General features: G+C 38.6%; 1 protein-coding gene across 1 annotated transcript in view; it reads right to left on the bottom strand.

Annotated features, from left to right (window-relative positions):
- LOC132122252 (protein kinase C epsilon type-like) overlaps window positions 1-22,950 on the bottom strand; it is a 77,736-nt gene that overhangs the window by 37,603 nt on the left and 17,183 nt on the right. The window contains exons 2-10 of the mRNA XM_059532290.1: window positions 20,236-20,299; window positions 3,025-3,190; window positions 2,503-2,537; window positions 2,332-2,420; window positions 1,258-1,387; window positions 1,033-1,175; window positions 789-888; window positions 336-541; window positions 82-255 (exon numbers count right to left, since the gene is read on the bottom strand). Coding sequence (XP_059388273.1) covers window positions 82-255; window positions 336-541; window positions 789-888; window positions 1,033-1,175; window positions 1,258-1,387; window positions 2,332-2,420; window positions 2,503-2,537; window positions 3,025-3,190; window positions 20,236-20,299 — 1,107 coding nt within the window. The remainder of the gene's footprint in view (window positions 1-81; window positions 256-335; window positions 542-788; window positions 889-1,032; window positions 1,176-1,257; window positions 1,388-2,331; window positions 2,421-2,502; window positions 2,538-3,024; window positions 3,191-20,235; window positions 20,300-22,950) is intronic.

Raw genomic sequence — 22,950 nt, 5'->3', positions numbered from 1 at the left:
TGTTATGAAGGTAGGTCTCAAGTATTTAATCTTGAGTCTGGATTAGCAAGAAATCAGATCTGGGTTTAGTGACTGTTTTACCTTTGTCTGGAAGCAGCAGAATAGCTGGGTTAGATAGGGATGTTTTCTAGCCAGGGCTAGAATGCGTTTCTCTGTCAAAGTGCAGTCCACATCATCATCTTGAAGGATGACGTCTTTCTTCAATACTTTTACAGCGTAAACCTCATCTGTGTCTTTCAGCTCTGCCAGCATCACCTACAGCATAGAAAGGGCAAGGTAAAGATGTTGATTCATAAACCAAATCTGAAAAGTAGTGATTTGTGAAAAACACTCACCTTGCCAAAGCTGCCTTTGCCCAGCACTTTGATGAATGAGAAGTCGGTGAGACTCATCCTCTTCGTCTGGACAGTCTTTACATCTCCATTCTCCCGGCCCTCGATCGCTGTGCTCTGAACGCCGCTGCTTGTGGAAGAGGACGAAGACTTGTGCTCCTGGCCGAATGAAAGGGCCTTGCGGATGTTCTCCAGTTCTGCAAGCTCCGCTATGAACAGACAAACATAAATATTAGGCTTAAAGGAATAATTATTTCAAAAATAATAATTCTGCCATAATTTACTCACACTCTAAACCTGTACGGGTACACAAAAAAACATACAGATTTAAAACAATAAATGACAGCATATTCCTTTTTGGAATAACTATCCCATTAAGTGTGCAAATAAATGATGAATATGTAGTAATGAAAGAATAAGACTGCAGAGAGTGTGAGAGTGTGTGTAACTTTGTACCCTGCTCGCAAGGTGAAGTAGGAGCTGATTTGCATCGGTCAGATTCCTCTGATGAGGGCGCTTCTGTTATGGGTTGCTGAGGGTCCTGCCCTGGAGTCAACTAAAGAGAGAACATTTTTAATATCATTACTAATGTTTTTAATATTTAAATGCCTTTCTCATCTAATCCTTTACATCACATTACTGCATCAACCCATGGTCCAATCTGGCCTCCTCACATTCCTCAGATATTTCGACCGCTCACCTTTTTCCTGCGCTGGGTGCTGTTGGAGATCTTATCTGGTGTCACCCCAAGATCAGATAGCACTTTAGCAATTTTTCTGGCATCGACACCACAGCTAGGAGCTACATTACTTTCACAGCGCCGATGGACATTCATTTTACAGGCTGAAAACAGGCGATAAGATGGAAATGAATACATGGCAATGACGTTAGATTCTTGAACAAAATGATTTTTCACAACACTTACCTTTGCACTGCAGGCCTTGCCGCATCAGTCCCCAAAGTAAGGAGCCACAGTGGTCGCAGAAGGTAGGGACTTTGTAATTATGAATGCTGAACATGTGTGGAATGTTTACACTGAAGCGCTGGGAGCCAACCTGTAAAAACAAAACATCATTCATGCCACAGTACCCACAATCCAACTGATACCGCAGAGGTTTTAGTAGTTTTAGGCACATGAGGCTCAGTGTTGTTAACTAAAACAGTGAAAAATCTGGCTTCATTATTAGTTAACTAAATTTGTTCATGATTTCATTTAAATAAAGCTGAAAATAAATATTAGATGGGAATAACTAAAACCGAAAAATTCAAGGTTAATTAAAAAAAATGTTGCCTTGGCAAATAACTGAAATAAAATAAGTTTAAGCCAAAGTACTACAATTACTGAAACTGGAATATAAAAAAGAAAAGTAAATATATATATATACACACACACACACATATATATATATATATATATATATATATACACACACACACACACACACACATATATATATATATATATATATATATATATACACACACACACACACACACACACACACACACACATATATATATATATATATATATATATACTAGCATACTGAAAAACAACACAGTATACACTGTACAGTACACAACCTAAAATGTATTTTAAAAAAAAGTGTCTAATTACAAATTATTCATAAATATTTAAAATTTTAAGTCCTCGTGATTTTCCTACAGTAGATTGACAAAATGCTGTCACATTATCTCATTATGTTATTTTATGTTTGGAGTGCCGCTACCACAACAACTACATTTTAACAAAAGTTTAAGTAAAAAATGAGAAGAAAGAAGAATGCGACTGATATAATTTGTCACACTGTAAAAAAGAAGGTCAAGATAAGTGCATCGTATTCTGGGAAACCGTATCCCTCACATTATTTTCTGTTGTGATAATTGTGAACATACTGGCAAACGTATTAGGTCATAATGTGTAGTATTCATACTTCAGAAAACAAAACAATCATGCAAACTCAAACATAGCATGAGAGAGCAAGAATGTAGAACTGACCTCTTCAGGAGTGTCTTCCTGTTTCTTCAAGCCAGCGCATTTTGTTATAATGAGCTCATGGCATCTCTTATGGACCACACAGGTACACACTGAAAGAGATAGGATTATCAAATGAGGAAAGATTATAATTGATTTTACTGTCATTGTATATAAGCGAAGAGTCTTACTCACCCTGACACTGATACCCCTGCTTCCCCAATACACCCCTGCAGAAACAGAGAGAAATAAATGTGTTAAACAGCATTCAGTAATGTTGTGCAATTCTGTTTCTGACCAGCAGAGGAATCGTTGTGTTACAACACAGACACTGCATCTATAGCTGATTGTGTCAGCAGCAACAAGCAGCATTGTGTGGAGCCACACAGATGCACTATTCACCAGGTATGCAAATAGTTAGACCTAACAGTTATTACTCTACAGGGAGTAAGAGAGTTAAACATCTGTCTAATATATGAATGCATCCCGTTAGGCCCTCCTCCACATAAGCACACAGTCAATCTAAATTGCTTTCAATATTAATATTCCTTTCAAAAACTCTTTTGTTGAAAATAAGCAGCTAAGGGGTGCCTGTGATAAGCATCAGGTGTCATTACGCATCGTCTTGGAAAATTACAGGTAGTAAGGTAGTCCTGGATAGACGTAGCTGTAGTGAATGAGATAAAGGGTGACAGGCGAGTGGCGCTGAGGTCCTACCAGATGAAATCTCTGCAGTGGGAGCAGTAGGTGGGCTGTCTCAGGTAGGTGGCCATGAACTTGTGACCGTTGACCTGATGGACGCGCCTCCGGACAGCTCCCTGACGTTTGCGTGGACGCATCCGCTCGCGGAACACTCTCTCCTCATTTTCATTGGATGATGCAGCTGTAAAATGACATGGAAAAATAAGATAGTTGAAAGTTAATACATAAAATATTCAATTTCCATATATTTTAAATAAAACTATTTATTTATAAATGTATGCATGTATGTATATATATATATATGCATGTATTGTGTCAATGTATTTATTTCTTTCTTTCTATTTATTTATTATTAGAATATTAGTCAGTTTGTATGTTGCCTATGGATAAAGAAAAAAAAAGTCTACAATACCATTTAAAAGTTTGGTGTCAGTACGTTTATAAAAAAACAAACAAACAAAAAAAAACATTTTCAAGATAAGTGTCATCAATAAGTGCTTTTTTTCCCTTTAAATAAAAAAACCCTGATAAATATATTGCAAAATATCATTGTGCATTATAGTTACATTAAGAAGCATTAAGCAATATTAAGCAGCAAAATAGTTTTAAACATTGATATAAGAAATGTTACTTAAACAACAAATCAAAATATTAAAATGATTTCTGAAGAATCGTGAGACAATGAAGAGTGGAGTAATGATACTGAAAACGCAGCTTTGACATCACAGGAATAAATTACATTTTTTTTAAAATTCAGATAGAAATCAGTTACTTAAAATTGTGATACTTCACAATATTTCTCTTTTTGCTATATTTATTTGATCAAATAAATGCAGCCTCTGTAAACATAAAATCTTTGAAATAGTCTACATTAAAACAATGTACTGACCGGCAAATTACACTTTGCATTAATTGATTTTTATTTAAATCGCTGTCTATGCCATTTTTGGTATATCACCAGCTTGACATAACATCAGCTTAAACAATGGTGTGAGTTTGGGGCAAGGCTAACCTGTTAATCCAACCAATGGCAGACAGGTGGCATGTTGGAGGAAACCTGTTTGAAAACAATCATTCTTTTTGCACTTCTCCTCTTTTACAGTATTAACTAAAAATAACTAAAATACAAACACTTTCTAAAGTGAACACACATCCACACACTCTGGTACAGTAGAACTTTGGTCAGTCACCAAACTCCAAAGAGCTGGTTGTTCCTCAAGAAGCCTCATGATCTAACGTCAACCCAGCCAGCAGAGACAGTGAACAAACACATCATTGATTCTCAAGAAACTTTTCCCCTCACGTTCCCCCTTTGAGGGCTGCAGTAATTGTGTATTTGTGTGTTGATCATGAGAGAAACTGGCGGCCGAGGACCACCTGATCAACCACGTGACCCACCGCCATGGCTCCATGCATTCCAGCAGTCAGGTGATGCCTTTAGGGGGGACAGCATGCCTTCATCACACAATTAACTGTGAAATTGCATTCACATCACTATGCATGTTGTTGCATCGACTTAATGGCGCACTCTGCTAAGCTGCTGGTTCAGAACAGGTTGTAGGTTCGAATCCAGGGTGGTTAATGTTGGGGAAGTCAACATTAAGTGGCCTAATAGTTAGAGAGTTTGACTCATAACCCTAAGGTTGTGGGTTTGAGTCTCGGGCTAGCAATACCACGACTGAGGTGCCCTTGAGCAAGGCACTAAACCCCCAACTGATCCCTGGGTGCCGCAGCATAAATTTCTGCCGACTAGTGTGTGTGTGTGTATGTGTGTGTGTGTGTTCACTGCTGTGTGTGTGCACTTTGGATGGGTTAAATGCAGAGCACGAATTCAGAGAATGAGTCACCATATTTGGCTGTATGTCACGTCACTTTTTGTTTTAAATTTTACTTTGTAATGTCGGTGAATGAGAGAGAGATTTCCTTGGAGGAGAGTAGAGAGTCTAACAACTTTCTCCCTCTTGTTTTGTTCCAGTAAACTTGCCATCCAACTCCTCCAACACTTCATGTCTTTCAGTACAGCAGCGTATGTGTGGGCTGCATTATTTCAATGCTGTCTGTAAAGGGAGCTGCTGCAGAGGTGTGATTACAGCTACGAATCCCCGCGGGGCAGCACGCAGCCCCCATAGAGCCACTAGGCTCGGTACAATTACCATTGCGAGGTTCCTGAGGGACGTTTGTTTAGTGTGTGTGTGTGCGCGTGTGTTGTCTGATATCAGAGCGCACGGTCTTCTGGAGCGGGCAGCTGCTCGGGAGAACAGCACGGCAGCTAAAAGGGCCATTAGTAGGATAGATGTGCTTACATAATACATGATCCATCTGCCCAAAAAGCAGGGCTTAACCAGAACACCTATACCTCCAAGCACAGCACAGTTCATCTTAGAGTACCACACATAAACACACTGACAGGGGAAGACATGATACCACTGGAGTTCATACTATTTGCATTCACTTTATATATCTGGTAAGACCAAGTCGCCATATTTTGAAATGAGCATGAGGCAGGGGGGAAATCGATAGCTTTGTTTCAAAATCTAGTGTGCTGACAAACTAGACAGCATTTTAAGGCATCAAAGACCCAACATACAGTCAGTAAAGTGAGGTAAGACATCATCGCGCGCATAGTATCTTTCACAGAGAATGCAAAACTAAAATAGACAGCGACAAGCTCTGTGATAAAAGTTTAGCCAAAATTGTAGACAAAGTAACAGATTCAACTATTGTAACCTATTTTCTTGTTTTATAGTTGAATATTCTAACCAAATGAACTATTTATTCACTATTACGGTCTTTTTACTTATTAAAGCATCATGCTGTTAGCTTAGCAATATGCTAACTTAAACTCTGTTTCTCCTGTACAATGTTTCTGCCTATGTGTTTTTCTGGAACACATATGTTCTTTTCAGGAATTTCCAATGTGGAAAAATTTGAGTTTTGAAAGTTACAAAAATATCGACATAAGAGTTTTAAGGCAGTATGGCCCATTGAAGCCTCATTGCTTCTTGTGTATGCTGTCCACTGTTGCCAACTTCTTTCAGTGGAAAGTAGCTAAACCCTGCCTGAAAAGTCGCTAAATGCCGCTAGATGACATCATATGCTAATTAGCATATTCATGACGTAAGTGCGTCATATTATCTTGCCCTTTCCGTGCTCATGTACTGCATTTTAATGCAGCCAAAATTCTCAATAAAACGTTTTTTATTTTTATATTTTAATGTTTCTGTTGTCCGACGACGGAATTAATATTATAATGACTGAAACGCGGTCCATTAAGACTACATAACCAGCTCTCAAAGATGTTAATCTCTGCTCTAAAATCCTATTCACGACATTGTCTAATGAAATCACATACACATAAGATTAAGACAATGGTTGTACTGTGATTTCGGCTATACTTGTATGTAAAATAGAGTTAGAAGCAACAGAATATCTTTTTTTTATCTGAAAGTTTTTTATCTGAAAGAGAGGCGTGTGCGCGCGCTGGGAGAGAGAGAGAGCTCGTGCTCGTGCTCGTGCGGCAGTACCGGAGAGTCTCAGAGACTAAATAAGGTCTGTCAAAAAAAAGTCACTAGATTTGTCGCTAGTCGCTTTTTTGGAAAAAAGTCGCTAAAAGGGTCTGAAAATTCGCTAAATCTAGCGACAAAGTTGCTAAGTTGGCAACACTGTGTCCACTCTTGCTAAACCCTGTATAGAGATTGCTGGATCTAGATTGTTTTTCGGTTTATTGAATCTTTTTCAGAATCTTAATTTGTTTTCCAAAGATGAATAAATGTCTTGCGGGTTTGGAACGACATGAGGATGAAAAATTAATGAAAGAATTTTAATTTTTGGGTGAACTACCCCTTTAAATTGAACAACTAAAATTACTAAAAATAAAGCAGAAATAAAAATCAGTTGAAGTACTTCTAAGAACTAATAAAAGACTAAATATGCTGATAAAAATGACGAAAACACATTAAATTACTAAAAAAAACTAGGATTAAAATTAAATTAAAAATTAAATATAAATGAAAATTAGTGCTGTAAAATGATAAATTACTTCCAAAATAAAAGTTCTTGTTTTCATAATATACGAGTATGTACTCTGTATATTTATTATGTATATATAAATACACACATATGCATGTACGGTATATATCTTAGAAAAATATGGTCATATATAAAATCTATATAAAATTTATATGATATAAATTGTATGAACAGAAATATATACATTTACAATATTATCAAAACATATACTGAATGTGTAGGTATTTATATAAACAATATATATACACAGAACACACATACAGCATATTATGTACACAAACTTTTATTTTGGATGTCATTTATCGCGATTAATCATTTGTCAGCACTAATGAAAATTAATTTAATTGATAATCATTATAATTACACTCGCCCTATTCAAGTAAATGCTGACAGTCTGTTTACAATAATTGCTGAATGTAAAGAAATATTAAGAAAGAAAGAAAGAAAGAATATAAAGAAATATTAAGAAAGATAGAAAGAAAAAAGGAAAGGAGTACAGTACACATACTCACACTTTACAATCATTATCTATCTCATTCAAGTCTGTTGACATGCAGCAGGTGAGAATGTATGAACACGTTCCCTAGTGACTGTGTCTATGGTGATCAGGGATGACTGAACGTACGCTTCACCAAACCACGGTCACTCCCTTCTATACGCACATACTCATTCTTCTACGCCGCTCACGGTTGCTCTTTTTTATTTTTTTTGTGTATATTTCATCCACTGTTCTCCTGATTGGCTTATGGAAGGCTGAGCTGATGAGAATTTGAGCCGAATGGCTGTGTTCGCCCACAGTCAGACAGCCAAGAGGAGCTCGGGGCAGCCTCCACCCACGCCAATGCAACTTCAGCCCCAGACACGCCACCCATAAGCACTCTCCAATCCAGCCAGAGCATAGCATGGGACAAATTAAAATGGCATCAATCAGAAAAAGAGAGGGATAGAGAGAGATTGCAGATCTGCTTAGAACTCAATGACAGTCGGTTCCATAACTTCAGATTGAGCAGTGAGTGACAGATGAGCCACAGAACCTTCAACTTCATCATCCCAGGTAAAGTTTAAGAGTTTAGAGATGGAGAATAAGTGCAGATTGATAGCACCCTGCAGGTACATGTTGGTACAATCTGGTTAGTGATGGTTTGGAGTCTAGGTGGTGGACCACCGAAGCCTCTTGAATTAGGTCTTTTTTGTTGAAACCAAGATAAATTTGCTGGTTAATACCAGCATCCAAAATGCAACGTAAGCTGGTCTTTTCAACAGAACTGTTAGAGATTCAAGCTGTTTAGGCTCTTAGGTAACACGCACTAATAACTGCCTTAAATCATACACTGTAAAAAAATGTAAATAAAAAAATAAATGTGTTACTTCAAAATTACATGCTTAATTCAATGTGTTCCTTTTCATTCGCAAATATCAATTTCTGAGCGAAAATTGTTTATACACAATGTTTTTGATCTTGGCCATTTAGTCTTATTACAAATTAATTGTTGTGAAATCTAATTTACATTCAACAGATTTACATACATACGTAAATAATCCTCACAAATTGCAAAAGCTATAATATGTTATGAAATCATGTGGACATCTGGATTAAGTGAAGAGAAAGCACTGCTTGTGCTTGTGCATGTAACCTTCCATAATGTGTTACTAGTTTGCTCCTGTACTTTATGTTGCTTCATAAAATATATACAGTGTAAAAGAAATTGTTAATAAATAGGTTAAGTCTATTTTCAATTGTTTCTGTTTAGTTCAGTGCACAACAGACAGCTCAAATAGGCTCAGCTACTCTCCTGCTGTGTGAAAAGAGTAGCCTGTGGAAACAGACGGCAAAATAAATACACTTAGAAATGCATCGAACTCAAGTCATGTGTAATTCTCATGACCAATAACTGCAACACACACAATCATCACATTATCAAATTAAATAAGCAGTAAAGTACACAGTACAGATCAAACATTTTTTAATATACTTTTATTCAGTAAAGGTGCATTAATTGATCTGAAGTGGAAGACATTTATAATGTTATAAAAATTTGTTTCACATAAAAAATTTGCTTTTAACCTTTCTATTAAACAAACTATCTTTAAAAATATATTCATATATAATTTAAATAAATGAATGATATGTATTCCGAAAAAGTATGAATGGTTTTAAATATTGATAATAATAGTAAAAAACATCGAGTCCCAAATCAGCATATTGGAATCATTTATAAAGACTGGAGTAAAGACAGCTGAGAAAATCAGCTTTGCCTTCATAGGAATAAATTACATTTAAAAGTATAGAAAAAAGCAAAAAATAAATAAATTTTAAAATATTTTTGTAATATATTAATTCATCCAATTGTAAGAAAATCCTACCAACCCCAAACTTTGGAACAATTACTTTCAAAGAAAGAAAGAAAGAAAGAAGCAGTCCATGTCATGTAGTTGAGTCACAAGCATGTTGTCAAGCAGTCATGTCTCTGCCAAGCTTGGCAGGTGATATCACAGTCGTATTATGGAGCCACAGTAGCGTAGTGATCTGAGATGTTATCTAACTAGCCATCTGTCCCATGACTCTCAATCTCTCTTGCTTTCTAAATTACAAAACGAGTGCAGATTATTTCTTTGAGGGTCCTTAATCGCATGAGGGGAAATACGTTAAGAATCTTTAAGAGCTCCAACACCAATATTGAGAGTACAGATATTATCGCACATAATACTTATGTTTTCATAATGCCGGATTTAAATGCTAAAGATCTGCATGAGGCTATGGCTAACTAACCCGAATACTCTTCACGACGGCAATGTCATAGTTCAGATTGACCTTGTCCACTCTTTCACCCTTTTCTCCATCTCTCTTTCCTACTCTCCTGCTCTCAGACCTCTCACCCACTCCATCCATCTATAAGTGTGAGCACACAGGCTGGTTTCCATGGCAACCCCTGCAATCTAAACCATCTCGGTGCCTTGGCTGCCCCGCTGAACAAACACACGCAACGACCGCAGAAGATCCCCTGCTCAACATACAGATTTGGATTTTAGGAAAGAGGGAAGAGCAGGGAAGCTGATGAGAGAAAGAAAAAACCTAGAGGAAAATGGAATAGACAGAGAACATTTAGCACACTGCGGCTTCAGATACAGAAACTCATTAAGGAAAAGAGAGAGAGAGAAAATCTAAAATCTAAAAATAGCCGATACCAAATCTCCTAGCAGCCCTGCATACATTTGCATGATAAGCAGCAAAAGGCTAACACTCGCTGAGCGGTGAACACATTAACCCTGGGAGAAAGTTTAAGTGTAGGAAGAACAGGAAGTGGATGGGGGCAGCCAATCAGAAAGAAGATGGACAGAAATGGGGTTAAAGGGGTTCGTTCGAGACAGCTGTAGCAATATTTGGTCTTTGCTATGACTGTGTTTTACTGTAATGTGTGTGTTCAGGAAGTGTTTTTAAGCATTTCCAGCCTTGAATTTGTTTTCTTTTCGTTTTATTTTAAATACCTTAGATTAGATAGAGTTTAATACAGAGTATACAGCATAATAATATAATAATATATTAATATAAAACAGAATATATGGTGGCATATCGGTTATCGTAGATTTCATCAGTCAGTTAATATTGTATACATTGATCAGTATTGGATATTTGGGTAATTTCTCCTATTTTTATTTAGATATTTAGATTACCACTGTCATCACTCACTCACTAACTTCACTAAAGTCTCTTATGCTCACAAAAGATGAATTTAACAAAAAATAAAAACAGTACTATTGTGAAATGTTATCACAATTTAAAATAAATAAATATATAAATAAATAAATAATTAAAATATATTTCTTTTTTAATATATTTTAAAACGATTATTCAGCAGCCCTGTCATGTGAACCCTGTTTATGATGGTTTGAAGCTCAAGAAATTGAAAAACTGAAATTGAAACTGTTGTACTGTGATACAACTCTGCTGAATAAACATAATAATTTATAAAAATAAAAAAAAATCTTAATGAGTTATGATACAGTGCCATTCAAAAGTTTGGTCAGTAAGATTTTTTTTATGTTCAATGGTGACTTATAATCAATGTTGGAAACAGTTGCGCTGCTTAATATTTTTTGGGACCTGTGATAAATTTTTCAGGATTCTTTAATAATTAAAACATTTAAAAACAAGTGTTCATTCAAAATGTAAATGTTGTGTTACTATATACAGTACAGACCAAACGTTTGGACACACCTTCTCATTCAAAGAGTTTTCTTTATTTTCATGACTATGAAAATTGTAGATTCACAGGTTCATAGATTCATAGGTTCTTCAAAGTAGCCACCTTTTGCTTTGATTACTGCTTTGCACACTCTTGGCATTCTCTTGATGAGCTTCAAGAGGTAGTCACCTGAAATGGTCTTCCAACAGTCTTGAAGGAGTTCCCTGAGAGATGCTTAGCACTTGTTGGCCCTTTTGCCTTCTGTCTGCGGTCCAGGTCACCCCTAAACCATCTCGATTGGGTTCAGGTCCGGTGACTGTGGAGGCCAGGTCATCTGGCGCACCACCCCATCACTCTCCTTCTTGGTCAAATAGCCCTTACACAGCCTGGAGGTGTGTTTGGGGTCATTGTCCTGTTGAAAAATAAATGATGGTCCAACTAAACGCAAACCGGATGGAATAGCATGCCGCTGCAAGATGCTGTGGAAGCCATGCTGGTTCAGTATGTCTTCAATTTTTAATAAATCCCCAACAGTGTCACCAGCAAAGCACCCCCACACCATCACACCTCCTCCTCCATGCTTCACGGTGGGAACCAGGCATGGAGGCATCCGTTCACCTTTTCTGCGTCTCACAAAGACACGGTGGTTGGAACCAAAAATCTCAAATTTGGACTCATCAGACCAAAGCACAGATTTCCACTGGTCTAATGTCCATTCCTTGTGTTATTGCTTGTGTTAGGGAAGTCGTGGCCTAATGGTTAGAGAGTCGGACTCCCAATCAAAGGGTTGTTAATTCGAGTCTCGGGCCAGCAGGAATTGTGGGTGGGGGGAGTGCATGTACAGTGCTCTCTCCACCTTCAATACCACGACTTAGGTGCCCTTGAGCAAGGCATCGAACCCCCAACTGCTCCCTGGGCGCCGCAGAACAAATGGCTGCCCACTGCTCCGGGTGTGTGTTCACAGTGTGGGTGTGTGTTCACTGCTCTGTGTGTGTGCGCTTTGGATGGGTTAAATGCAGAGCATGAATTCTGAGTATGGGTCACCATACTTGGCTGAATGTCACGTCACTTTCACTTTATTTAGCCTAAACAAGTCTCTTCTGCTAGTTGCCTTTCTTTAGCAGTGGTTTCCTAGCAGATATTCTACCATGAAGGCCTGATTCACACGGTCTCCTCTTAACAGTTGTTCTAGAGAGGTGTCTGCTGCTAGAACTCCGTGTGCCATTGACCTGGTCTCTAATATGAGCTGCTGTTAACCTGCGATTTCTGAGGCTGGTGACTCGGATGAACTTATCCTCCGCAGCAGAGGTGACTCTTGGTCTTCCTTTCCTGGGGCGGTCCGCATGTGAGCCAGTTTCTTTGTAGCACTTGATGGTTTTTATGACTGCACTTGGGGACACTTTCAAAGTTTTCCCAATTTTTCGGACTGACTGACCTTCATTTCTTAAAGTAATGATGGCCACTCTTTTTCCTGTACTTAGCTGCTTTTTTCTTGCCATAATATAAATTCTAACAGTCTATTCGGTAGGACTATCAGCTGTGTATCCACCTGACTTCTGCACAACACAACTGATGGTCCCAACCCCATTTATAAGGCAAGAAATCACACTTATTAAACCTGACAGGGCACACCTGTGAAGTGAAAACCATTTCAGGAGACTACCTCTTGAAGCTCATCAAGAGAATGCCAAGAGTGTGCAAAGCAGTAATCAAAGCAAAAGGTGGCTACTTTAAAGAACCTAGAATATGACATATTTTCAGTTGTTTCACACTTTTTTGTTATGAATATAATTCCACATGTGTTAATTCATAGTTTTGATGCCTTCAGTGTGAATCTACAATTTTCATAGTCATGAAAATAAAAAAAACTCTTTGAATGAGAAGGTGTGTCCAAACTTTTGGTCTGTACCATACATACATACATAAACACACACACACACACACACACATATATTTTTTATTTATTATTATTATTATTTTTTTTTTTTCATTTATTTTTTTAAATAAATTGACACTTTTATTCAGCAAGGATGTCTTATGTGGATCAAAAGTGATAGTAAAGACTCATATTGTTAAAAAAGATTTCTATTTTGAATAAATGCTATTCTTTTTAACTATTTAATCAAAGATTCAAATTAAAAAAGGTACCAAAAAATATTAAGCAGCACAACAGTTTAAACACAGATAATAAATTTCTGAATGATCATGTTACATTGAAGCCTGGTAATTGCCGATGAAAATTCATCACTGCATCCCTATATATATATATATATATATAGATAGATATACATACATACATACATATATATATATATATAGCATCTGATTCTACACCATCACTTTTCGCCATTGTTTTGAGTGTGAATGTGTGTCTGTCTGCTAATCCACGGCTCAGTACCACCTGCTATTTTGAATCCTGGACAACTAACATGCTGCACCCCACAAACAACGTTTTTACTCTGTAGACACACACATGCACACACACACACACACACACACACACACACACACACGCACGCACGCACACACTTCCTGCTTATTCCTTTTTTCAACCTGTGTTGGTTATCCTATAATTTTGTTAAATGTATTGAATAGTGGAATGAGTCAGAAGCCTGAGGAAGGAGGAATACATTTGGCTAATGAGAGGATCACTATAAACAGAGAAGTGTAAAGACAGTAGCACAGCGTCTGTCACCTCTCATCTGAAACAGTGAGCTTATAAAGGCAATAGGGACAAATTTACTCAAAGCAGGTTGGAGCCAGGATACTTTATTGCTCCCATTTTCTTTTCAATATCTCAAGATTTATGTATATATAAACACACTCAGACAGTGGAAAAGACTGAAATATATTTCATTTATCCAAATGAAACATCTGTGACCAGCGCAGCTCAGTTCAGAAGCCTCTGATATCATCAGTCTTTAAACAGCAATGAAAATTTGCACTCTGAATTGGGCTTAACTCACAGAAGAGCCTAGTGGGACGTTGGGTCTGGAAGGTAGGAACGTGGGTAATTTTACAGAAAGCAAGGACACCCGAGTGCCTGAGCTATTCTGGGCTGCGTAGCTTGAGGTGCCACTGAAAATAACTCAACTGCCCTTCATATCTAAAAAGAGGCTCTTCCCTGTGTCTTGTGTGTGTTAAGACTCATTGATTGGATCTGTTTGTGGAAAAATGACAACACTTCTAGGTACCAAAAACTGCTCTCAATTGCTAATGGTAGTATGGCCGCCATTGTAGCAAAGATAAAAGGTCATGACTTGGGATGGGAATTGTAAGAAATGTAACTATTTGTGTTAAGGCCCATTCTTACTAAGGATGCACCAATGTTTGGCAACCAGAATTATAAGGCTGGAAATAGCAAAATAGCAAATAGAGGTACGCACTAATCTTGCATACAAGTCGGCAATGTAGAAGGGTTTAAAAATGTCAGAGAAAGAGGCAAAAATCATTACAAGCACTGACTAGCGAGAGACTGTTTAGTACTGCATTGCTTGTCGTCGATGAGAAGAGGAAGGGGTGGTTGTTGCTGGTTACTGTATGATTATTGAAATCGCGAAATGGCCTTAATTAAACTGCAGAACGTTGTGTTTTCTAATACATGCACAAATTGCATCAAACAACGCCGCACAATCTCACGGCACCAGGGTTCAAAGCACGAGACCAAATTGGGATCTGTAATATTTTTTACTATTTTAAAAGAAGCCTCTTACACTCAGCCAGGCTGCATTTATTTGTAAGTAAAAAATACTTCATTTTAAATTAAACTGTGCTTTATTGGTATAATGTCTTCTAAAATGTAAAAAAGAAATTCAGTGTTAAGTAAAATTTTTAAATTGTTGTTTTGTAATTGATTTTTATTTTTTTAAAGCAAGACAAAACAGTAAAAAGCACATTTTGGCTATTTAATGATATGCAATGGTTAAAAAAAAAAGGAAAAAAAAGGGAAAAATACATATGGGGAAAAATGCGAAAAACTATGTTCTGTATCCAGCCTTCGGCCCAGTGTAAAAAAAAATTTTGGCTTTGGCTTTGGCTTCGACTAAGAGTTTAAAGTTTGATGCATCCCTACAACATTAACTATCCACACCTCAACTACTAACTCACAGCACAGAGAAACAATACTCACGGAATCATTTTACATTTTTTTACGATAAAAATGACTAATCAATGCTAATCAATCCTGCTTTAAAGAGCTCAAGCATTTAAAGTGACAGACGATGTAACTGCAGTGCATGCTAATAATAAACAGAAGGTTATTGTGTGTTGGTGTGGACCGTAATACAGTTGTCATTCTTGGTCTTATTGTTTTTAAAAAAAAAATTAGATTCCTCTTAAATATTCCCATTCCTTAATGTTCTGTTATCATACCAATTCCTGGATCATGGAGTCAGACATAAAAACTATGCCACTCAGATTGGTTGAGAAATTAACTGATTCAGAAGGATCTGTGATTCACTAAAAAGAATAAAAAAAACACTTGAGATTCCAACTTTACTGGTCAAGCTGTTTGTTTTTGATTTACTAAAAGAATCAGCTCATGAGAGTCATTAGCTTGGTGATCGGATTTCACTGGTTGTCTGTTTTTGATTTGATGAATGGATCAGTTTACAAGAGTCATTTTCTGGAGAGTAAAACTTCACTGGTCGAGCGGTTTCTTTATAACTGGCTCATTGTGGTGAGTGGGGCAGGGCCGAGGGACATAGGAACAAGGAAGGAGGCCGGAAATGATTGGGAAATCAGTGGCACCTGCGACCCACTGCCGGTCTCGAGTCCCACGTAGGAGATGGAAGGATATAAAACTGGAGCGACGACAGTGAAGGAGGAGAGAGGACCAGGCCTGGGATTTTAGTTGTGTTTTGGTTTTTATTTTGTGCGCACCAGTCGTCCATGAGGGGCTGGTGCGCTGTGTGTGTTTATTTTGTAATTAAAGCTTCATTTGATTGTCCGCCGGTTCCCGCCTCCTTCCAGATGACTATGAAGGTTTTATCATTACAGTGGTGCCGAAGCCCGGGAGAAGGAGGGACGCGCTGCTGAAGATCCCTCGCCGCTGTGGTGAATCCGCTGTGCCACAGAGCTGGCAGGGGGATGCCGCCATGGACGCTCGAGGCGGTGGACTGGAGCGAGTTGCCGGGGACGGGCGAGCTCGCTGCCGACCGCCCACGATATGGAGGGGCGGCTGCCGTCCGTGAGGGAGCGGAGGAGTCGGCGCCAATCGCCAGAGAGCCGGAGCCTGCTGCCGTCCGCCTGAACGGGGAGGAGCAGGGAACGGGGGACTCCTGCCGGCTGCCCAAAACCGGAGGAGCCGTCGCCGTCCACCGGGCGGCGGAGGAGTGTCGTGCCGTCCGCCGAGGGCCGTCCAGTGCCACCGCCAGGCACCGCGGAGGAGATCGCCCAGCCGGAGGAGGGCCGAGCAGCAGTGCGTCTGGGAACCGAATTTTTTATTTATTTATTTTTTCTCTCTCCCCTCTCTCGTCTCTGTCGCTCCTCCTTCCATCTCCTTTTCTCTCGCCTCGTCTGTCCTACCCCCAGGTTCCCGCAGGTCCCCGTGAGCGGTCCCCCCCGGAGGGAGGGGGGGGGTAGAGCGCAGTCTCGAGGGTACCCCCCGGCCTGCGAGGGGCGATGGGGGTATGTGGCGAGTGGGGCGGGGCCGAGGGACGTAGGAGCAAGGAGGGAGGCCGGCAATGATTGGGAAATCAGTGGCACCTGCGACCCACTGCAGGTCTCGAGTCCCACGTAGGAGATGGAAGGATATAAAACTGGAGCAACGACAGTGAAGGACGAGAGAGGACCAGGCCTGGGCTTTTAGTTGTGTTTTGGGTTTTATTTGAACGCACGAGTCGTCCGTGAGGGGCTGGTGCGCTGTTTTGTGTTTATTTTGAATTATTAAATGTCGTTTGATTGTCCGCCGGTTCCCGCCTCCTTGCCGATGACTAGGATGTTTTTATCGTTACACTCATATACAAAACTGGCTCATAAGAGTCATTAGCTTGGTGTTCGGATTTCACTTGTCATGCTGTCCAAGAGTCATTCAGTCAGGAAATTAAATGTAATTGGTCATGCTGTATGTTCTTTGCCGAATAATAGCACAGTATTTGTTTTTTATATGCAGTGCGAGAACCAATTTCAGAAGCAAATGTCATGAAAATCATATATATATATATATATATATATATATAAAATATACTGTAAAATAGAATTTGTTTCTGGGATGCAGTGCTGAATTTTCATCGGCCATTACTCCAGGCTTCAGTGTAACATGATCATTCAGAAATCATTCTAATATGCTGATTTATATATTTTTTTTTACAGAATCAGTTCTCAGTTCCCAACCCTAGTCATGACCTAAAAGTGTGCTTACTGGGAGTTCTTGAGAATGTTCACATCGTAGGCCGCTGGATATAAACTGGAGGGATCCTGAGCTCTCATTTATGCCCAGAGCAAAGACACACATTAGCACTAACTGACTGTTTGCATGGAGATGCTAGAATTAAGTGATCTCCAGCCGAGCTCATCCTCAGTTTACTGACATCTCTGCAAAGAGGCCTGTGATTAATGCAACATCCAGACAACACCACTATTATTTAGACAGTGCTTGTTATGTGTGTTTTATTGTCTGTTGCGCCTGTATGTTGATGTGCCTTTGTGTGGGCGCAGTGTAGTTGTACGTTGGCCCTTGCATTTGTGTGTTAACGTACACATTTACAGGCCTATTATCCCAGCTCATTGATGAATTAGCCTAGTGTGTCAAAACATCAATAATATATAAAATGAAAAGGATACATGCTTTAATAGGGTCAGTGAAACCTAAAAATAATGTTGGGTCATCATTTACTCACATTTGTTTCAATCCAAATTGGCCGGAATTACTTTTTGTTAATACTTTTCTTCATAAAAGATCCAAAAATGACAAAAAACATCCTAACAATAGTCCACATGACTCATGTTTTGTACAAAGGTTTTTGAAACCATACAATAACTGTGTGTTTAAAAGGACTGCTTAAGCAGAACAGTCCACTCTTACATACACAGATACACTCTTAAAAAGGTTTCAAAAAGGGTGTTCTGCAGTCATGTCATAAAAGAACCATTGTGGGTTCCACAAAGAACCTTTTCAGTGAACAGTTGATAATCGGTCTGACAAATCTTTTAACAATCTGATTAACCTTTTTCCACTGTAAAGAACCTTCTGTACAATGGAAAGAGTTAATGATCTTAAACGTTCTTCATGGAACCATAGATGAACCATAGATAGAGCCTTTATTTTTAAAAGTGTATAAATGGGAAAATGTTGCATATGGTGACAGTAGTCCTGACTTTTAAAGGGGTCATATGATGTGATTTCAAGTTTTCCTTTCTTTTTGGAGTGTTACAAGCTGTTTGTGAATAGATAAGATCCCTAAAGTTGCAAAGACTAAAGTCTCAAACTCAAAAAGATAATCTTTATAAAAGTTAAGACTCCTCCTAAAACACGTGATGGCATAAGTAGGTGATAACAGAATTTTCATTTTTGGGAAAACCGTCTCTTTAAATAAGAAAGACAGTTGTCTGAATTTTGTCTCTATTGTCTGAATTTTAAATTGTTATTCAGTGAAGATTATCTGTCATGATCATCTCCACTAATGCATGCAGTCAGTTATAAGTGGGGGATTAAACAAAGCTATTTCTCAAAGCTATAGCTGCTTTGAGTCTGCATCATTAGTTTACCTCAAATGAAGACAGGTATCTCCCAGCACCAGCTTCAGGTCTGTGAGTGGACTCTCAGAACATTATGCTCGACACACACCCAGGAAAGAACAGCTTCAGCCCCCGCGCGCACACACACACACACAGAAGCGTTAAAGTGTGGGATTTCCCTAATGGACACTGCTGCTTTCCACACACACACAAGAATCTTGGCGCAGGCTTTTCTAATGCACTAATGATGTATCACAAAACCAAGAGGATTTCATGAATCTATCAAACACCCACCATCAGGACAGACAACCCAGTCCTCTGATCATTACTATTCCGTTGTCATTGATCACACAAAACCAGTGTTACATTTTTATTTATTTTTGTTTGTTTTAGTGACAGTTTTTCTGTTTATCACTTTTCAGAGATTTAGACTGATTAAAATGGCAGATGAAAAATAACATTTGGTTTAACAAATAAAATGTTTGAACATTTGGTTTACATAAACAAGGACACCACCAACATTTGGAATTGGTGAGATTTTTTTGGTCAGACTTTATTTTAAGGTCCAATTCTCGCAATTAACAAACCATTAACTGTGACTTTTGCCTCAATAAACTCATAATTAGCTGCTTATTGGTAGTAAGTAAGGTATATATTAAGTTTAGGATTTGTGTAGGATTAGGAATGTAGAATATGGTCATGCAGAATATGTACTTTATAAGTACTAATAAACAGACAATATGTTAATAATATGGTAATAAGCTACTATTGGTCCCTATACTAAATGTTTTTAAATGTTTTGAGTCTCTTATGCTCATAAGGTTGCATTTATTTAAAACAGTAAAATCAGTTATATTGTGAAAAATGAATGCAATTTAAAATGTTTTCTTTTTAAAAAAATTGTAAATTAATTTTCAGCAGCCATTATTCCAGTTTTCAGTGCCACGTGGTCCTTCAGAAATCATTCTAATACACTGATTTGATGCTCAAGAAATTATATTATTTTCAATACAAATTTTATATTTTTATTAATTCTAAAACATTTACGCTACATTACATTTTTGTGTAAAAAGTAATATTTTATATCCGATTTTCGATGAATAGAAAGATTAAAAATAACTGCATTTATTTGAAATAGAAATCTTTAGTGACAATATACTGTAAACGTCTTTTGAACAATTCATTGCATTCTTGCTGAATAAAACCATTAGTTAGTAAAAAATCTTAACGACCCCAAGCTTTTGAATGTAAAAAAAATATATAACAACTGACTTCAACCAAACTATAGCTGTCTTCGTAGCAGTTTGTTTCTTGTGTGAATTTGCTGTGGACTCACCTTCACTGGAGGATCCTGTCAGATCGATGATGACATGCACTTTGCCCTCGGGCTCCAAGTCGATCTATAGAGAGGAAACAGAGGGAAGAAACCAATCAGAGGAGAGCATCTCAGCACAAAAGGGAGACAAAGTCATCCAGAAGCACATGATTCACTGACTTTATAAAGGCACTCCGAAAACATCTCAATCACCTTCAGTTTATCAGCTGCTGTCAGAGTTCACGATCCCAGTAATAGATTCCCTCTGTGAATCTCCCTCTACAGGGACGGGCCCCTAACTAACTTCCTGCTCTCTGCCACTTTTTGTTGTCTCTAAGGATGGAGGGTGGCAGAGAGTTGGCAGGAAAACTGCTTTGGTTTTATAATTCCGTTTTAAACAATTTCCTGCCAGAGCAGCGCATCCCCGAACGACCCACGCAGACCCCACGCGGGACCGCTGCTTAGCCGAGATTCAACGCCCACTCGCCATCAGCTCGGCGTGGGGGAGAGGAGCTGGGAGAGGCACCAGATCCACAATGTCAGGAAACCACTGCTTAATCTTATTATGCAGAGAGAGTGAAAACACAGGCCCCGCGGTGCATATGTGGAGGTGGAAGAGAGAGATATGGAGCTGCATTCATAGAACATCTCAAAATAGGAGGCCTGTTTTATTTTTCTCTTCACAGCGATCTAGATCATCAGGGACACGGCGGACCCGGTGCCAGATCAGCACTCCCAGTCTTAGCCTCTTCCTGAATACAGGAATTAGGACACGAGGAACGGCACAAACTCATCTGATGCGCTCTGCATCAGAAATGACTTTGCTATCACAGATTTTAGTCACAGTTTGTGCTGTGGGAGTTGCATTTCTGACGCTCTGCCCCGAGTTTAACCTGCTCTCTCAGCTGGAAGGGGAAAAAGTGATTTATCCCTTCCACTCCTAAAGAAATAATCAAGTTTTGCTGCACTTTTATAAATCAAGCCTGTCTCACTCTCAAAACTGCACTTAACATATCAGACCTGCGGTCATCTGATGAAATTATAACCAAAAGTGGCTTTGAGATGAAAGCTGCGACTGCAGAACTGCTGATGATGTCATCTGAAATGCTAACAGGGTGATGACATGTCTGTTATTCAGCCACGAGGCCCCTCCCCCACCCCCTCTCTTCCTGTGATGTCATGAGATTCCATTCAACAGCAGCCTCCTTGAGTGTGTTTGTCTCAGAGGTGCAGCTGTCACTAAATTTAGCAGTGGAAGGAAGACCACTGCGTGTGTGTGTGTGTGTGTGTGTGTGTGTGTGTGTGTGTGTGTGTGTGTAAATGTGCAAGGATGGAGCCGTGTGCTCTAGTCTCCCTGATGACACTCTCCAGGAAACCAGCATCATGCTTTGCTAAACAATGTTGGCTAGGCTGCTTCGCTGCTCTGGTATGCGAGTTTGTGAACCTGTCCAGCCGTCGCCGACTCCAAAAGCTCTTTTTCAAAGCTGCTGTCATCATATGGGCTCAAGGACAGCCTGCAGACAGCAGTCTAGTTATAGTCATTAGCACACACACACAAGTTTTAAGGTGTCCTTGTTATGGTGGAATTATATATTTAAAGGAATACTCCACCCCAAAATGAAAATTTTGTCATTAATCACTTAACCCCATGTCGTTCCTAAACCATAAAAGCTTTGTTCGTCTTCAGAACATAATTTAAGATATTTTGGATGAAAACCGGGAGGCTTGTGACTGTCGCATAGACTGCCAAGTAAGTTACACTGTCAAGGTCCAGAAAAGTATGAAAAACATCTTCAGAATAGTCCATCTGCCATCAGTGTTACAACCGTAACATTATGTAGCAACAAGAATACGTTTTGCACACGAAGAGAACAAAAATAATGACTATTCAACAATTTGTCTCCTCTGTGTCTCTCCACATCACTGTAGCTCCATTTTGGAGAATATGAGCTGAAAGCAGGCAGCGTACACTCTTCTGTATCAGTGGCACCACAAGGATACGTTTTTTACATATATTTACACTTTGATTTGAAAGAAAACATCTCAACCTTGTGGCGTACTTATTAATATACATTTTTTTGTTATTATACGTACGTGTAACGTGTAACAAGGACACTTTAAAATAAAGTGTTACCATGATTTTAGTCTAGTTTTCTAGAAAAAATTCTAAACATCCTTCAAATAAGACAAATTTATGTCTTGTGTAAGATAAGACTTGTTTAAGAGATTTTTTCCATACTTTTTTATCCTTGCTTCACGTGTAAACCTGGCAAATGTTGCTAGATTTATGCTTAAAACATACAAACCAATTAATAATTTTGTCCTTTTCTCTAGTACAAAAAAAGGAAAAGATTTTAAGAACTACGTGATGCAAACTTGTGTAAGAACATACAAATTTTAGAGATTAGGATAATACAATTTTATGAAGTTTATGATTAAATAAAGATTTGCCATTGTAATAAGAGAACAAAACAAGAAAATGATATTTGCTGTATCTGCAGAAATAAATGGGTGGTAATGAGCATTAGCTGAATCCTAAAATGACAATAATGCTTTTGTTTTGTCGTCTTAATTCACATGCTCAAACAAATACAGCAAGAGAGCAATTCATGTGAATTTTGCCCCTCCATTACTAAAAGAAAGAGAGCCTATAGTCTTATATTGAGCCACCATATATGGCTCAAATAATGCTGCTTTTTCACACCCTGTACAATGCATTACTTTAAAAGCTTTTGC

This window comes from Carassius carassius, chromosome 40 (genome assembly GCF_963082965.1).
Source record: "Carassius carassius chromosome 40, fCarCar2.1, whole genome shotgun sequence".
NCBI classification, from domain to species: domain Eukaryota; kingdom Metazoa; phylum Chordata; class Actinopteri; order Cypriniformes; family Cyprinidae; genus Carassius; species Carassius carassius.
Note: the sequence above shows the minus strand (reverse complement) of the source record. Positions and strands in the feature narration are given on the sequence as shown.